Raw genomic sequence first — 14,328 nt, 5'->3', positions numbered from 1 at the left:
CATATGTGTAAACCCAGCCTCAGGTTACTCAAGAAGATGTGGCCACTCAATGTAGTTGGGAAAGAATCTGTTTAACCTCAAACTGAATAGGGTTTTCTTCTCTGTTAGAGCGGTAAGGATGTGGAACTTCCTTCCACAATCAGTGGTGTCAGCGGGAAGTGTCAATATTTTCCAAAAAAACTTTACACAGGCATCTTTGTGAATACAATATACAGGTATATGGGAAGTAGTAGAGACCGAAATACATATACTGTACACACCCACACTGGTTGAAATTGTCTTTTAAGATTGGGCTTTTTTTTTTTTTGTAAAATAAAGATTTTATATACAATGAATGGTAAAAATTGAACCAAAATGATTGTAGTTTCCTTTAAAAAAGAAATCTTAATCTATAAATGAATGTCTGAATGGTAGACTGGACATTTCGGTATTCATTATACCCCAATGCAGCACCAGAGCCCCGTAGCTTTCTATTAAATCTCTGCATCTAAATGTATCAGAGGATAGGACTTGCTAGCACTCTTTACAAGAATGTCTGAAATGTGCAGAGCACTCTATTTGAAAAGTAAACTGTGAAAATGTATCTTACCTTTTTAGATTCAGAAAGGCTTTTAAGAGGTTGAAATGAAAAATAATTTCCAAATCGAGAATTTTTCAGAATTCCATATAGCTCCTCATCCACTTCAACAGCTTGCCCTTCCTGAAAAAGCAATATGAATAAATGTTCATTCTCTGATAAATATTCTACTCTTTACAAGTAGGAGAGACACAGGACTGTAAAACGATCAGGGAGCGCACTGCCTTAGTGTAAGATCTTTATTGATAGTTTAATTGTATTAAAGCAGTAATAGGCCAATTCACACGAGCGCTCCGATCAGATCAGCCTGTCAGTTTTTTAGGAGGATCTGATCGGACCCCCCATGCATCCCTATGGGGCAGCGGATGTCAGCGAAGACATGTCCGCTGCCACCCGCTGCCATCCGCATCAGATCTTGTCCGTGAAATCCGGACGGATGGAAACCCTATTTTCCATCCGTCCAGGGAATCGGATCGGATGAGAGCGGACAGGCGGTCCGCTCTCATCTGATTCCCCCATAGAGATGGGGCTCTGACATCTCCCTCTCTGCACACAGAGCGGAGAGGGAGCTGTCACCTGCCTGCTCAGCGGGGATCTGTGTTTAAGATCCCCCGCTGAGCAGCACGGATCCGCCTACGGAGGCGGACCGTGTGAAAGAGCCCTAACACCCAAAACCAGAAATTTAATGAATTGCAGCTTACTGTACTAATTATTAGGTGTGGTGGCTGCATCACATTTCCTTTTTTCAGGCTTTTTTCTTCTGTTTTCACCTGGTGATCTGGCCAGTAACACACCTCCTGTATAAAAATGCCTCCACTCTGGATGAAGGAGCAGAGGGGGCAGGGCACCTTTGGACAGCAACATTGTCAGTCCGAGGGGTGGGGAGTGTTAGATGTACTAGCACATTTAGATACACTAACAAATTGAAGCCAAGCTCCAGCTAATACGATATAACCAGTTACAGCAACATTTTTTGGGATAAAGGTTTTATACAGTGGGGAAAATAAGTATTTGATCCCCTGCAGATTTTATATGTTTGCCCACTTACAAAGAAATGAAGGTTCTATCATTTTATCATACTGTCGGTGTATTTTAAATGATAGAAACAGAATATCAACCAAAACTCCAGAAAAAGACACATGAAACAAATGTTATAAATTGAATTGCAGTTCAGTGAGTAAAATAAATATTTAATCCCCAAGCAAAACATGTTTTAGTACTTGGTGGAGAAACCCTTGTTGGCAAGCTTGTTGGAGACTGGCTAGACCACTACATGACCTTAATGTGCTTCTTCTTGAGCCACTCCTTTGTTGCCTTTACAGTATTTTTTTGGTCATTGTCATGCTGGAAGACTCATTCATGACCCATCTTCAGTGTCCTGGATAAGGGAAGAAGGTTCTCATCCAAGGTTTTACATAACATGGCCCCATCCATTGGCCCCACAATGCGGCAAAGTCGGTCTGTACCTTTAGCAAAGAAACAGCCCCAAAGCATCATATTTCCACCTCCGTGCTTGACTGTAGGGATGGTGTTCTTAGGGTCATAATCAGCATGTTTCTTCTTCCAAACAAGGTGAGTCGAGTTAATGCCAAAGAGCTCCATTTCGGTCCCATCTGACCGAAGCACTTTCTCCCAATCCTTCTCTGAATCATTTAGATTTCCATGTACTTGTACAAAAGACACAGGGCTATATTTTATAAAACAGAAAACTCAACTTCATCATCACTCCCCAATGTGCAGTGGACGTGGCTGATGTATGGGGCAGAGGTTGATGGCACATATATATAGCGGCCTTTACGCCTGTAAGGTGACAGCTGTGCAAAATGAGGAGCTATGCAGGAGATTCTAACACTGGTTAGCATACTAGCATGGTTGAACAATATTTTTGGGTATTGGTGCTCCCACTGACTAATGGATTGGTTAAACCTTGATTGTAAGACAAAGGCTTCAAATTGTTTGATTCACAGTACCCCAGCTAGCTTTTTCCTGAATGGTGGGGTAACCTGCTGGAGGTATGTGGAATTAGAACTATGATTGGCAACAGAAATTTGGTCTAGACTTGACTTTAAATTTACAATCATTTTATATATAAAATTTAATTCACGGAAGACATATACCTGGGGAATAGTCAGCCTCACCAAAACATAAAAATAAGATTCTAACTTACAGTTTTGTAGGTAGATGTAGTCTACTGTCAATATTTTAAGAACACCTACGTTGATGCATTCAGAAATATTTGATGTTCTTTATTGATTTCCCCTATGTGTATTTAGGAATTTTAAGGCCTTTGGCTCTGCACTTACTCCCTCCTCTTGGTGGTCCGACACAGGGGAATTATCCCCACTATGCTGTAGGTGCAGCTTTAATCCCATCGGGCTACTTTAGCCAGTTATTTTGTTTTTATTTCCTATGCAAGTCTTTTAAATGAAATATGATATATGTTTGTATATTCGTGGGGATTTCACTCAAGTGTAGTGCTTTTCCAGTGAGTTCACTCCAGCCAGAAAATAGTCTTTAGGGCTTGTTGGCCCACTTTTTTTTAAAGTAGAAAATAAAACTAAAAAAAAAAAAAAAAAATGGTCTGCCCTCACAGGGGTTTCCCCCATCACTTCAAACACAAGGCAAAAAAACATTAGCCTCCTGGCTTGCTTTTGCAGAGCCGCTGCTTAGACCCAAAGCCTAGGTCTTTGGTCTGGTACTTCAGATCGTTACACAGCCTCACTGTGCTCACGTACATCTCTGTATCTCTCTCTCTCTCAGTTCTCTCGCAGCTCCCTACTGCACTGGCCTATGCCCTGACCTGGGCAAGGGACCTCCGGTCTCCTGGGTTGAGCCCTGAACTGCTGACAGCCCCTTGTTTATAAAGCCTATGTGCATCTACACAGATGGACTGCTGGTCTCCAATAAGACCTGGACACAGGGTTTGAGGCTTCAACCAGGCAAAATAGGCAAAAGTAGTGCTCTCAAGAGGGAACACACCCTGGATTAAGTGAATGGAACTCCAAAAATTAGGACTTTGGAGTTGCAGGCTCTTCCCATTACTTCGCATTTGAGGCTTTCTCCTTCCCAAGACTCTTTGAAACTTCTGGATTTGAGAACGAGTCCAGGAGTTAAAAACAAAATCAGAAAAAAACAGGAAAAAACAATTTTCTGCTCTCACCAAAGCCCTTCTGAAGCCTGTCAATTTGCATCCTTGAGAACCCTGTGTGCCATTTACTTTATTTTATATAGTATCAGGAAGTGTCAGGGCCCAGTGCTATTAAACATTTATGTTATGATCCAGATTGCCTCCTTCTCCTGAGGAAGTGTACAACCATAGCACATAGCCATCTCTATACAATATATATATATGTGAAATGAACTTCTAGAAAAGGTAATATTGTCATTCTTTTATAATATACAGGGGTTAGTTTGCTGGCACTTTCCGATGTAATTATGGGTGGTTGAGAGGCAAAACAAATGATCAAACCTGAACTTTTAGGATGTTTTTACAACATAAATAGAGATCGACCGAACACACCCCTGTTCGGTTCGCACCAGAACTCTTGAACATCGCAAGTTCAGACCTGAACCCCTTTTAAAGGGATTGTAAAGTCTCAAGAGTTTTCATCTTAATGCATAGAAATTCTTCTTTGTTGAAGCTGCCCCCAGAGTACCCCATTTTCTCACCTGAGCCCAACCATTCCAGCGATGTGCACAAGCTCAATGGCTCAAGCCGCTATCTCTGTCCTAATTGGATAGATTGATAGCAGCAGAAGCCATTGGCTCCCGCAGTCAATCAAATCCAGTGGCGGGGGGGGCGGGGCCGAGTTCCGCTGTTTATGTCAATGGACGCAGCAGTGGGAATCGGGAGTGCGCCCGCACAGGTGCCCCCATGGAAAGTGGCTCTCCACGGGGGCACCTGATGAAGGTTCAGAGCTGCTCTGTGCAAAACTCTTGCACAAAGCAGGTAAGTATAACATGTTTGTTATTTAACAAAAAAAAAAAATCTGAACCTTTACAACCCCTTTAAGTCTAAGGGACCCGAATTAAAAAATGAATGTACCCATTTTAAAAGGCATATATGCAAGTTATTGGCCATAAAAAGGGTGTCGGGGCCTGGCTACTGCCCCGTGGGACGTATCAATGCAAAACATTTTTTTAAGAAAGATTGTTTTTAAAGGAGCAGTGATTTTAATGATGCTTAAAGTGAAACAATAAAAATGATATATTCCTTTAAATATAGTGCTTGGGGGGGGGGGGGTCCCCTTAGTCTGCCTGTAAAGTGGCGTATCTGTACTGTGGATAGAGCCTGCTGCAGCAGAGAAAGAAAGAATTCAACTTAAATTGCTCGCAATACTATACTATTGCCGGCAATACAAAAATGTAAAAAAACAGCATGGGGTCCCACTCTGAATCCATATCAGACCCTTATCAGAGCATGCAGCCCGGCAGGTAAGGAAACAGAGGGGGGAGAGCAAGCGAGCGTCCAGGCCACATGCCCTAAACATGGGGGGGGTGCTTCTCCCTCACTCCAAAGCACCTTGTCCCCTTTGTTGATGGGGACAGGGTCCTCGTCCCAACTACCCTGGGCTTTGGTTGTGGGGGTCTGTGTGCAGGGGATTTATCGGAGTCTAGAAGGGGTCTACATCGGAGAACATCGTTTTTTATTTTTAATAAAGGAATTGTCAAAAACTGTGTCTGGTTTTCGTTTTGAAACTTTTTTTGGTAAATGGTATGATGTACCCCACACTCATTCACATAGGTGGGGGGGGGGGGCTGGGATCTGGGAGCACCCTTAACAGCCCAGCAGGGTTGTGGGAAGAGGCCCTTGTCCCCATTCAACATGTGGACAAGGTGCTTTGGGGTGGGGAGGCCGGACCCCGCCCCACCTTTGCTGGCCTGCAAGGCTGCATGCTCAGGTAAGCGTCTGGTATAGATTTTGGCGGGGGGGACCCACACCTTTTTTATTTATTTTTTTCAACTTTGGCGTGTTGCATATTTGGATAAGGATTGACTATAAACAGTAAAAATACTGGAGCATGAAACCACTCAGTAATTAAAGAGTGGAAAATTATTGTGAACACAGCTTCATCCATATAGGACTGGATACCTCCACAACAGAGTGAAATTCAATATAACAAACTTTTGTTGTTTGGGTAAGGGCCCGGTATGGATTAAGGGGAGGGGGGGGATCCCCATGTTTTTTTAACATTTTTCTATTGCAGGCAATGTTTTTTTTTTTTGCTTGGGGAAGCCCATTGACAGCTGATGACTAATCCATTGTTAAGGACAACGCAGCTGGCTTTGCGGCTCGCTCCTTAACCAGCATTCACTGTAGCCTGCTTGGGCAAAGTTTCGTCCAATCAGGGCTTAGAATTCACTGTGCAACGCGCAGTCCAAAATGGGTCACTAGGCGGGCGAATATCCCAAGCGGCCCACAAATTCAGGTGTTCGCCGAACGGGCGATGTTTGGGCCGAACTATTGTTTGGCTCGAACCGTTCGCCGATCTCTAAACCTAAACTGTGATATAGCAATCAGAATGAAATCCTCTTTTGATGGTTGTTTGTGTATCAGTTAAATTAATTTGTAATAAGCAACAACTGTTCTATTTTATCATATAATCTGTACTTTATGTTCAGCACTTTAAAAATCCCATCCTAACTAAGGGATTTAGTAGAGTACATGTTTAGGAAATATAACATTCCCCAAATATTCCTTCCAGGTGAATCAATCACTGTAATTAAAAAAAAAGAGGATTTACAGTGAATGGTTAGTGAATGTCACATTCAATGCTTTATAAATAGATCACAGATAAATATATTTTTTTCAATTCTAAAGTACCATGAATGTATAGTTTGCATCAAACTGGATTTTCTTTTCATAGCCGGTTATTCCTCCTGTGTAAGTCACCAGGTTCTGCTCCTTTACAATTTCCTTTGGTAGTTTGAACAGACGGAAGGTACCAGAGACAAACTTATAGTCACCTGAAACAAATAGCAGTATACATGAGAAGGGTAAAATTTGAATAGGATCCATTATGAAATCAGGTATTTCATGCAGTAGTTCATTTATGTTACTCTATAAATTGATTATAGCACAATGTAAAGAAACTTACACACAGTAGATCCTAATGGCTCAAAAGTGACACAGTTACAATTGATTACCATTGATATTATGCGGATTCTTCATCATTTAATCCTTGCCTATGTTCTAGTTTAAGCTGGTGCCATGACTGCTGCCCCAAATTTCCTGTTTCAGGGTGGCTGCTGTCCATCCTACAGCACCCTACACTATGGAGCCACCCTTTCATGTAGGGACTAGGGCTGTGTCTGCCTACACTGTGTGCATTTATAGAAACACACAGCCCTATAGCCTAGGGCCGCTTCTTTCTCCTCTCCCCCCCATCGTTTTCCAAGCTAATGACTCCAGGCTGCACAGTACACTGTTAACACTTTCTTGCAAAGACTGGAAGTTTAGGGAAGCAGCACTGAGAGAGCAGGAGCCAATGTGATAATCGGCTAGATAAATCACCTATGTGTTTCCTCCAATAAAAAATAAGATAACATTAATAGCTCATTAAAAAAACTAAAGCAAGTTTTGCTGCAATATTTACCTTTATTCCAGCTATTTCCCCCACAGTACTTTCTTTCTGCCATTAGATGTTCCCAGTCTGATGGCTAGCATCACTCAACCCACCTTCTCTGAGACCAGGTCATTCTGGATCCACTTGTGACTGGACAGTGAAAGGAGAAGCAGCACAGTGATGAGCTCATCTATCACTCTGCTTTCTACTTCTATCAGCATGCTTCTTGGGACAAGATTATTCCTCCCACAGGCTTACTGTCTGAGATAGCTCTGCCCTATATAAATCCTAGGAATGTATGTACATATGATCTACTTTTTTCAATACTAAATAACAGTCTTCCAGTCAACTTACCAACGATATCTCTCAGCTCCTGGTTAATGGTGAGGTACCTGGAGGTGACTAGTCGAGGAGGACTAAATCCGATCTCTTCAGCCACTTGATAGAGCTCTTTCCACAACAATGCTCCAGCAATGCCCTCCCCTGTATTTATAAGAATTGTTCAGTCACTTCCCAGGAACACGTACAGCATAATATTTGAAAATGTAATTCTTGAGTACATTCAGAAAATGAATAGTGCTGGAAACCATGTTTACAGTGTATATCCATTGTTAATTATCAGGAGTGGATTGTTGCAATGTATGTGTATAGTCATATCATGTCGGACAATTCCGTAAAATTCAATTATCCCTAGGATATGGCATTCCTTAATGTGTTGCAGAAAGCTTGGTTTATCTTTTAGGTTGCAAAATTTATCAAGCCTCCTATGTAGGTAAAACAGATAGACCTTCAGGCTCCATGAACATTGGGCATTAAGACCTTGGTGCATGAGATCCTGTCATTTTGGTAAAATTGGAGGGCACAGCCTCACCATTCAGCCCCGCTACAGGCAGAATATAAAACTATGCTAGCATACTTTTCCAAAAATTAGTAGCACTCAGTGCACCTTTCAGTTGCAGCAGCTATCAGCGTCTCATAAAGTTTTACAGGCTATCAGTGGGGCTGGATGGTGAGCCTGTGCCTTCCATTTGTACCAAAATGCCAGAATCACATGCACAAAGGCTCAAGGGCATGGTGTTTTACCCGGGGCATCCCCCATCCTTGCTCTATAAATGCTATACCTGAAAGGGAGAAATAAACATATTTAACTATATCCGTGTGACCTTTTTTCATTCTTACCTATTTTTGTCCTGCCACCAATTTGAAAATGTCTTTGATACTGAATATATGCGAGATGAATCACATGCTGTCAAGCGCTTTATCTCACGAATGCTCTATACAACACTATTGGCATTCATCAGGAAAATATAAAATCTTCTCGCAAGATTCATAGTTGGCATGGACAAGCATGGAAAACACAAGAGATAGATAGATAGATAGATAGATAGATAGATAGATAGATAGATAGATAGATAGATAGATAGATAGATAGATAGATAGATAGATAGATAGATAGATAGATAGATAGATAGATAGATAGATAGATAGATAGATAGATAGAGAATTTCCCTGGAGGCAATGGTGACATTGTCTTCCCAGGTTACATCGTGTGGCCGGGGCTATTGCATATTGTCTTCAGAGAAACCAGGAAGTGCAAGAGAAAAAAAGGTAAAAAGGTATATAAAGCCAGAAAAACGTAAAAAAAATGTTTTTGTGAAATTTAGGAAAGGGGGGGAAAGGTCTGATTTAATTAACTTTTAACTTATGATTGCGAGTATATTGGACCTACATTGCAGTGCAAGTTTGTTCAATGGCAGACATCTCCTAGCAGTTAGTGTTTGGGGCATTTGGCAGCATAATATATACATAAGTTTTTTTTTGTTTTTTTTCTTTATATGGACCACTATAATAATACTTTAACTCGGATACAGACGGTACCATTCACTCTCAGCAGGGAATTCTAGCCTGAGTCAGATGAAAATGGTTTGGATGTCACATTTGTTCCCATTTTCCTTCATGGACAAAACAGACTTATGTAATCCCTTTAGATGGAAGGATAGACGCGGATTTGCATCTGCCTATATGAGCCCATCTCTGGTCCAGTCAGTAAATATGGAACCACATGCAACCTTTTTCAATTTGGTCTGCTGGACCTGAATGGACCCAGAGGTAGGTGGATATACTGTAGGTAGATTCAAGTCCACTTACATTCTCCCACCCTTAGAGATGTATTGCTATCCGTTCTGATCTGTGTAATCATAGATAAAAAAACAGAAAGGCGGACCACCCGTGTAAAAGGATCCTAACTTTTTTTTTTTTTAATGTGTAATAAAAAAAATTACATTTATGAAAGTATATTATTTTTAACGAACTATCTTTTTTAAAGATCTATTTTCTTGGTTTTATTTTTTTGTTCCTCTTGTCTTCCTATGGTATTGGTTACATGGCAACAAATTATGTTCATTGGCTGATGTTTAGTGCAGTACTTATCTGTTTGGTATCCCTTTATACTGTTAGTAATAGATGTAGCTTTGCAGCAAAAAGAATAAACATTTTGCCTTTTTACTGGAAACATGTTTTCATTTTTTTTTAACCCTGCAGTGGAGCTGTGCCCACACTGCATGGGTTAACTGCTCGTTTTTGGTCTAGAGGTTCAGAGAGCGAGATACTCACTTAATCCTCCAATTCTCCCAGCCCAATCCCGGTCCCTTTGGCTTTTCCAACCCCCCCCCCCCCCGCCTCTGGACATGAAGACATGTCCACCGCTGAAGGGCACCGTTTTCAGGACGATCGAAGGACTGGATGGGTATAGGCTCTGTGTTCACTCCTAGACAAAATGAGCAATTAACTCATGCAGTGCGGGGAAATTTTTTTTGCCTGTTCCAGGTCCCATATCCATCTGTCAGAGTCTATGTAGTGCTGGCTCACCTTTTAGTTGATTGATTTGTGATTTATGAGTTATTGCAATTTGCAGCCAACAACTGTGGTCCTTTCAATTTATTTTCAAAAATAAAATTTCATACATACCAACTAAAAAACAATTATTGATAGCAATCGGCTGAGTATTCATTTCATTTCTAAATTGAAAATAGCTGTTGCTATGAGTAACCGTATCCTACTGTACTTACCCCACAACATTTTGTTTTTTATAAGTTCCTCCGAAAGCTTCTTGTCGATATACATGTCACTAAAGTAAATTTCTCCCCCATACTGAAAAACAGAATATGAAGACATTTAAAAGAAATAAGCAACGCCACCCTCTGAATGAGAAACATTGCATAATTTTCCTTAATTTCTATTATTTTTATGGTTTTGTGAATGTAACTTCTAATAAATGGAGAACTATGGGGGCTAGTGTAATTAGGCAAACAGCCCCTTATTATCCATAAGGCATGGCACTGGCATTCCCGATGCCCAATATGCATGATCTAAGATTCAAATTCAAAACACATAAGCATATTGGCGTTAGGTGGCTCAGCACCTCATCTAAGAAATGCCCAGAGATATGTAGGACTGAAGCTATGGGAGTTTGATAGACCTCTTTTGCATACATCTATAAATGTTAAAGGATTGTTAATAGGAAACATGTACTTGAGAAATATAGGGCTGTCATTGCTGGTCATTTTCCATTAAAAATATTAATTGCCTGGCTGTTTCTGTTTTCAATAATTTTGGTCACTGTGATGCAACAAGAATGCAGCAGCCAAAGTAGGAGTGAAGTCAGATCTCCTGACCTTTATAATTGCTACTGGTTAGTGAGTCAGAAAGTGCTGAAGTCAGTGGATAACCTCCAGGCAACTAGTATTTTCAAAAAAAGTGGGCAATACCAGCATTAATAATTGCTCAATACATAGATTTCACTTACTAAGTACTTGTTTGGATCAAATGAAGGAATATACTACCACCTAGTGGCCATATAGAAATATGCTACTATTAAATTGCTGTATATACCACTAATACCTGCGCCACTGATCTCTATAGTAACAGCTGCTGTGTAAAATACAATCAATGTTATTATAATTATTAAACCTCAGAACACAGCACTCAATTGTGTTATCCAGGTGCTAATATCTACTATTATTCAACTGTGTGAATAAAAAAAAAAAATCATCATTCACATAAAGCGCTCCTACAGTTTCAAACAAAAAAAAAATACAAAAAAAAAAAAAAAAAAAAGATCGCTTTTCCTGTCTCATTAGTGAACTCAAACATAATGGTCCATATACAAAGTATCCAATTGCTTTCCAATGCTGTTTCTCTGTAGACAAATCAGTGATGTGGCTTTTCAAAGTGCTCTGTGCTCAAAGTGACAAAAAATTGTATAAATATATTCTCTTCTGTGTTTCTTATCCTCCACGGTGCATCACCACCACACCTGCACACTCACCAGATGACCATGACCTCTCTGGAAAGAGTATGGTCAAAATGCCTTTTCCTCCAAAAAGTTAATAATCCTAGGCAGCAGCTTTTCCACTCCAGGGTAATTACAGAGAAACCACACTGGAAAGCAATTGGACACTTTGCATATGAACTATAATGTTTAAGGTTCATTAATGAGCTAGGCAAGGTGATTTTTGCATTTTTAATTTTTAAATTGATCATGTACAGGTGTACTTTGTGTGAAACAAATAAATTCATAATTCACATAGTTAATAGATAATAGCACCAGGATAACACAAGCGATTTGTACTGAGGTTTATTCATTTTTAAATTGCTATGAAGCATACCGTGGGGTGGGTTTACTAAAGGCAAATAGACTGTGCACTTTGCAAGTGCAGTTGCACTCCTATTCCCCAGAGTTTAGTAAATGTGGTAAAGCTCTACCGATTTCCATCATCCAATCATGTGCAAGAAAAAATGCTTTCTTTTATTTGCCTTGCATCTGATTGGGTATTATTTTCAAAGAGAAGTTTTACCACATTACATTTACTAAGGAAATGAGTGCAACTGCACTTATAAAGTGCACAGTCTATTTGTCTTTAGTAAATCAACTCCAGTATGTTATTGGATCCTTATACAACAATGGCAAAGTGCACAAATGTATTTTGTAGAGTTATAGTAAATGCTAAACACTGGATTTCAGGTGCTTGCTTAGCTGTCTTGTTCAAGTGTTTGTATAGCCAGAACTGCTACACAATTCATTTAACAAAACTATTTTTCCAGGAAAAAAATCTAAGAAGGCAATGGAGGAAACTATTCTCCATAAGGATTCTGGTAACTCTAACTATTTGAACCATCAAATGAGTTGGATTAGGGGGGAATGATTAAATGTAACGTTACTATTTTACCTTTAGAACGCGGTAAGCTTCCTTTAGCACAGCCTTCTTATCAGGGGAAAGGTTTATCACACAGTTAGATCTACAGAAACAGGAGGAAGAGGTTACTTGTACTATGTTATAAATATAGTAAATAGTACAACCAGACTGATGTAAAATCGTCAGAGACAAAACTCTATATTTTCCCATGCACGTCTGATGTAGTGATTGATTGCTTTTGAGAAAAAAAAAAAGGAAAACAACTCCATTTGGAGACTCTCTGTCCAATAAGCACTAGGTGGTGTAATTTATTTTCCCTTTTTGCTACCTGTATCATAATCTCGTCTTATTGGCTGGAATCTACATGGGAATCAGGTCTGTGTACATTGTTCCCCCCAGTCAGGTTTATATTATCTGTATATGATATCTTGCACTGGATAGAAGTCACACAAGAGCCTGCAGTACCTAATGACCCCTGGGTTGTACTCTTTAATTGTGAACCAACCGATATAGGTGCTCTAATACACCTCATCTTTTAAATGCAGCAAACTCACTGATCCCACTTTATTGGAAACAAACGGCCACTCCTACTGTGAAACAATGGCGTCAAGTAGTAGACCATATACTGTATATCACATGGATGACCTTACATATGGCTGCTAAATTGCATAAAATATGGGCCTGTTGGTTCACCTTTACATACTCTCCTGCCTACTTCCAAGTTATGTCTAAACCCGATTGACATAGTTTCTCTTTCCCTACTTTGGTAGTACAGATGATAAATTATGTCCTTTTGTAAACTTGTACTGAGACCAAGGGCTTTCCTTCCCTACCCCTTCCTTCCCTTCTCCTTCTCCCCAGGTTTCTCACCCATTCTTTCCACTCTTCCCTCCTTTCTTCCCACTTTCCCCATATCTTACTTCTCATGGGTTGTCAATGTCTTTGCAATAAAAATATCCAACTGGTTGGATAATGGTATACCTTACTGGCTTTCTTTGTATAGTTGTCCAATACTATATTTCTAGGGCCTGTGTGTTTGCTGGGCATACTGTTTTGTAACTTTTTTACTCCAATGAAAAACATACTTAACAAGAAATATTAGCTGTATAGCCTATAGTATGGGGGGAGATGGGGGGGGGGGTGCTTTGAGCTGTCAAAATATGTCCTATATGTGAAATATCATATCAAATATGGTGTTAGAAGTTATGAACACAGAATTCTCCAAAAATGCCCCTCATAAGAGACCCCCTGCATGCTAAAAATGTTCTCTAGCCAGGTCCATTTACTTCTCTGCCTGAGTCTGGGAAGCATGGAAGGGTAGATCCTAAATTCCTTGTGAATAGAACAATGAAGGATAGACACCACAAGAGACAAATCAACAGATGAAAACTTAGTCAACAAATTTAGAATGCTACGTTTGTGCATAGTTTTGTTACCCATCCCAGACTTGCTCACACTAGTAAAGAGGTAAGGGATTCCAAGGTTACCTCTACCAGATCGGGGGGGGGGGGGGGGCAGCTTGGTTGCACATAACATCACTCATGCCAGTATCCTCTCCTGAGTCCTGGAGATTCTGAAAAGCCCAAAAACTGTCAGCATAATCTACTGGGGCTTTGGAGCAAAGACATGTTCTGTGTGGACTTTGAGAGACACATACAAATAGATAATAAATCTATATATTTAAAAAAATTCCACATGTTAAAGAATACAGAGCGTTTCTCCAGAGATACACAATTTAACATGCTCAATAATTCATTATTATGGGATACTTAGACATGACATCTAGACATGACATCTGGATTTAACTGACGCGTTTCGCGAGACAGCGATCGTTTCTTCAGGAAAATTTAGATACTCATATTTGTGAACAAAGACCAGGTCATTAGAAATGCAAACCAAAAAAAAGGGGGGGGTAACAAGTCCCACCACCACTTAATACAGGGGGAAAAAAGAACACATTGGTGTATACACTCACATATCGTATTGGACC

At 40.2% G+C, this 14,328-nt stretch overlaps 1 protein-coding gene across 1 annotated transcript in view; it reads right to left on the bottom strand.

Annotated features, from left to right (window-relative positions):
* The window catches only part of LOC309563790 (arsenite methyltransferase-like), a 102,027-nt gene that overhangs the window by 21,896 nt on the left and 65,803 nt on the right, over positions 1-14,328 (bottom strand). The window contains exons 6-10 of the mRNA XM_082268403.1: positions 12,372-12,441; positions 10,212-10,293; positions 7,498-7,626; positions 6,402-6,544; positions 590-700 (exon numbers count right to left, since the gene is read on the bottom strand). Coding sequence (XP_082124529.1) covers positions 590-700; positions 6,402-6,544; positions 7,498-7,626; positions 10,212-10,293; positions 12,372-12,441 — 535 coding nt within the window. The remainder of the gene's footprint in view (positions 1-589; positions 701-6,401; positions 6,545-7,497; positions 7,627-10,211; positions 10,294-12,371; positions 12,442-14,328) is intronic.

This window comes from Pelophylax lessonae (assembly GCF_965119305.1).
Source record: "Pelophylax lessonae genome assembly, chromosome: 9".
Classification (NCBI taxonomy): Eukaryota; Metazoa; Chordata; class Amphibia; order Anura; family Ranidae; genus Pelophylax; species Pelophylax lessonae.
This window is presented reverse-complemented; position numbering and strand designations above follow the sequence as displayed.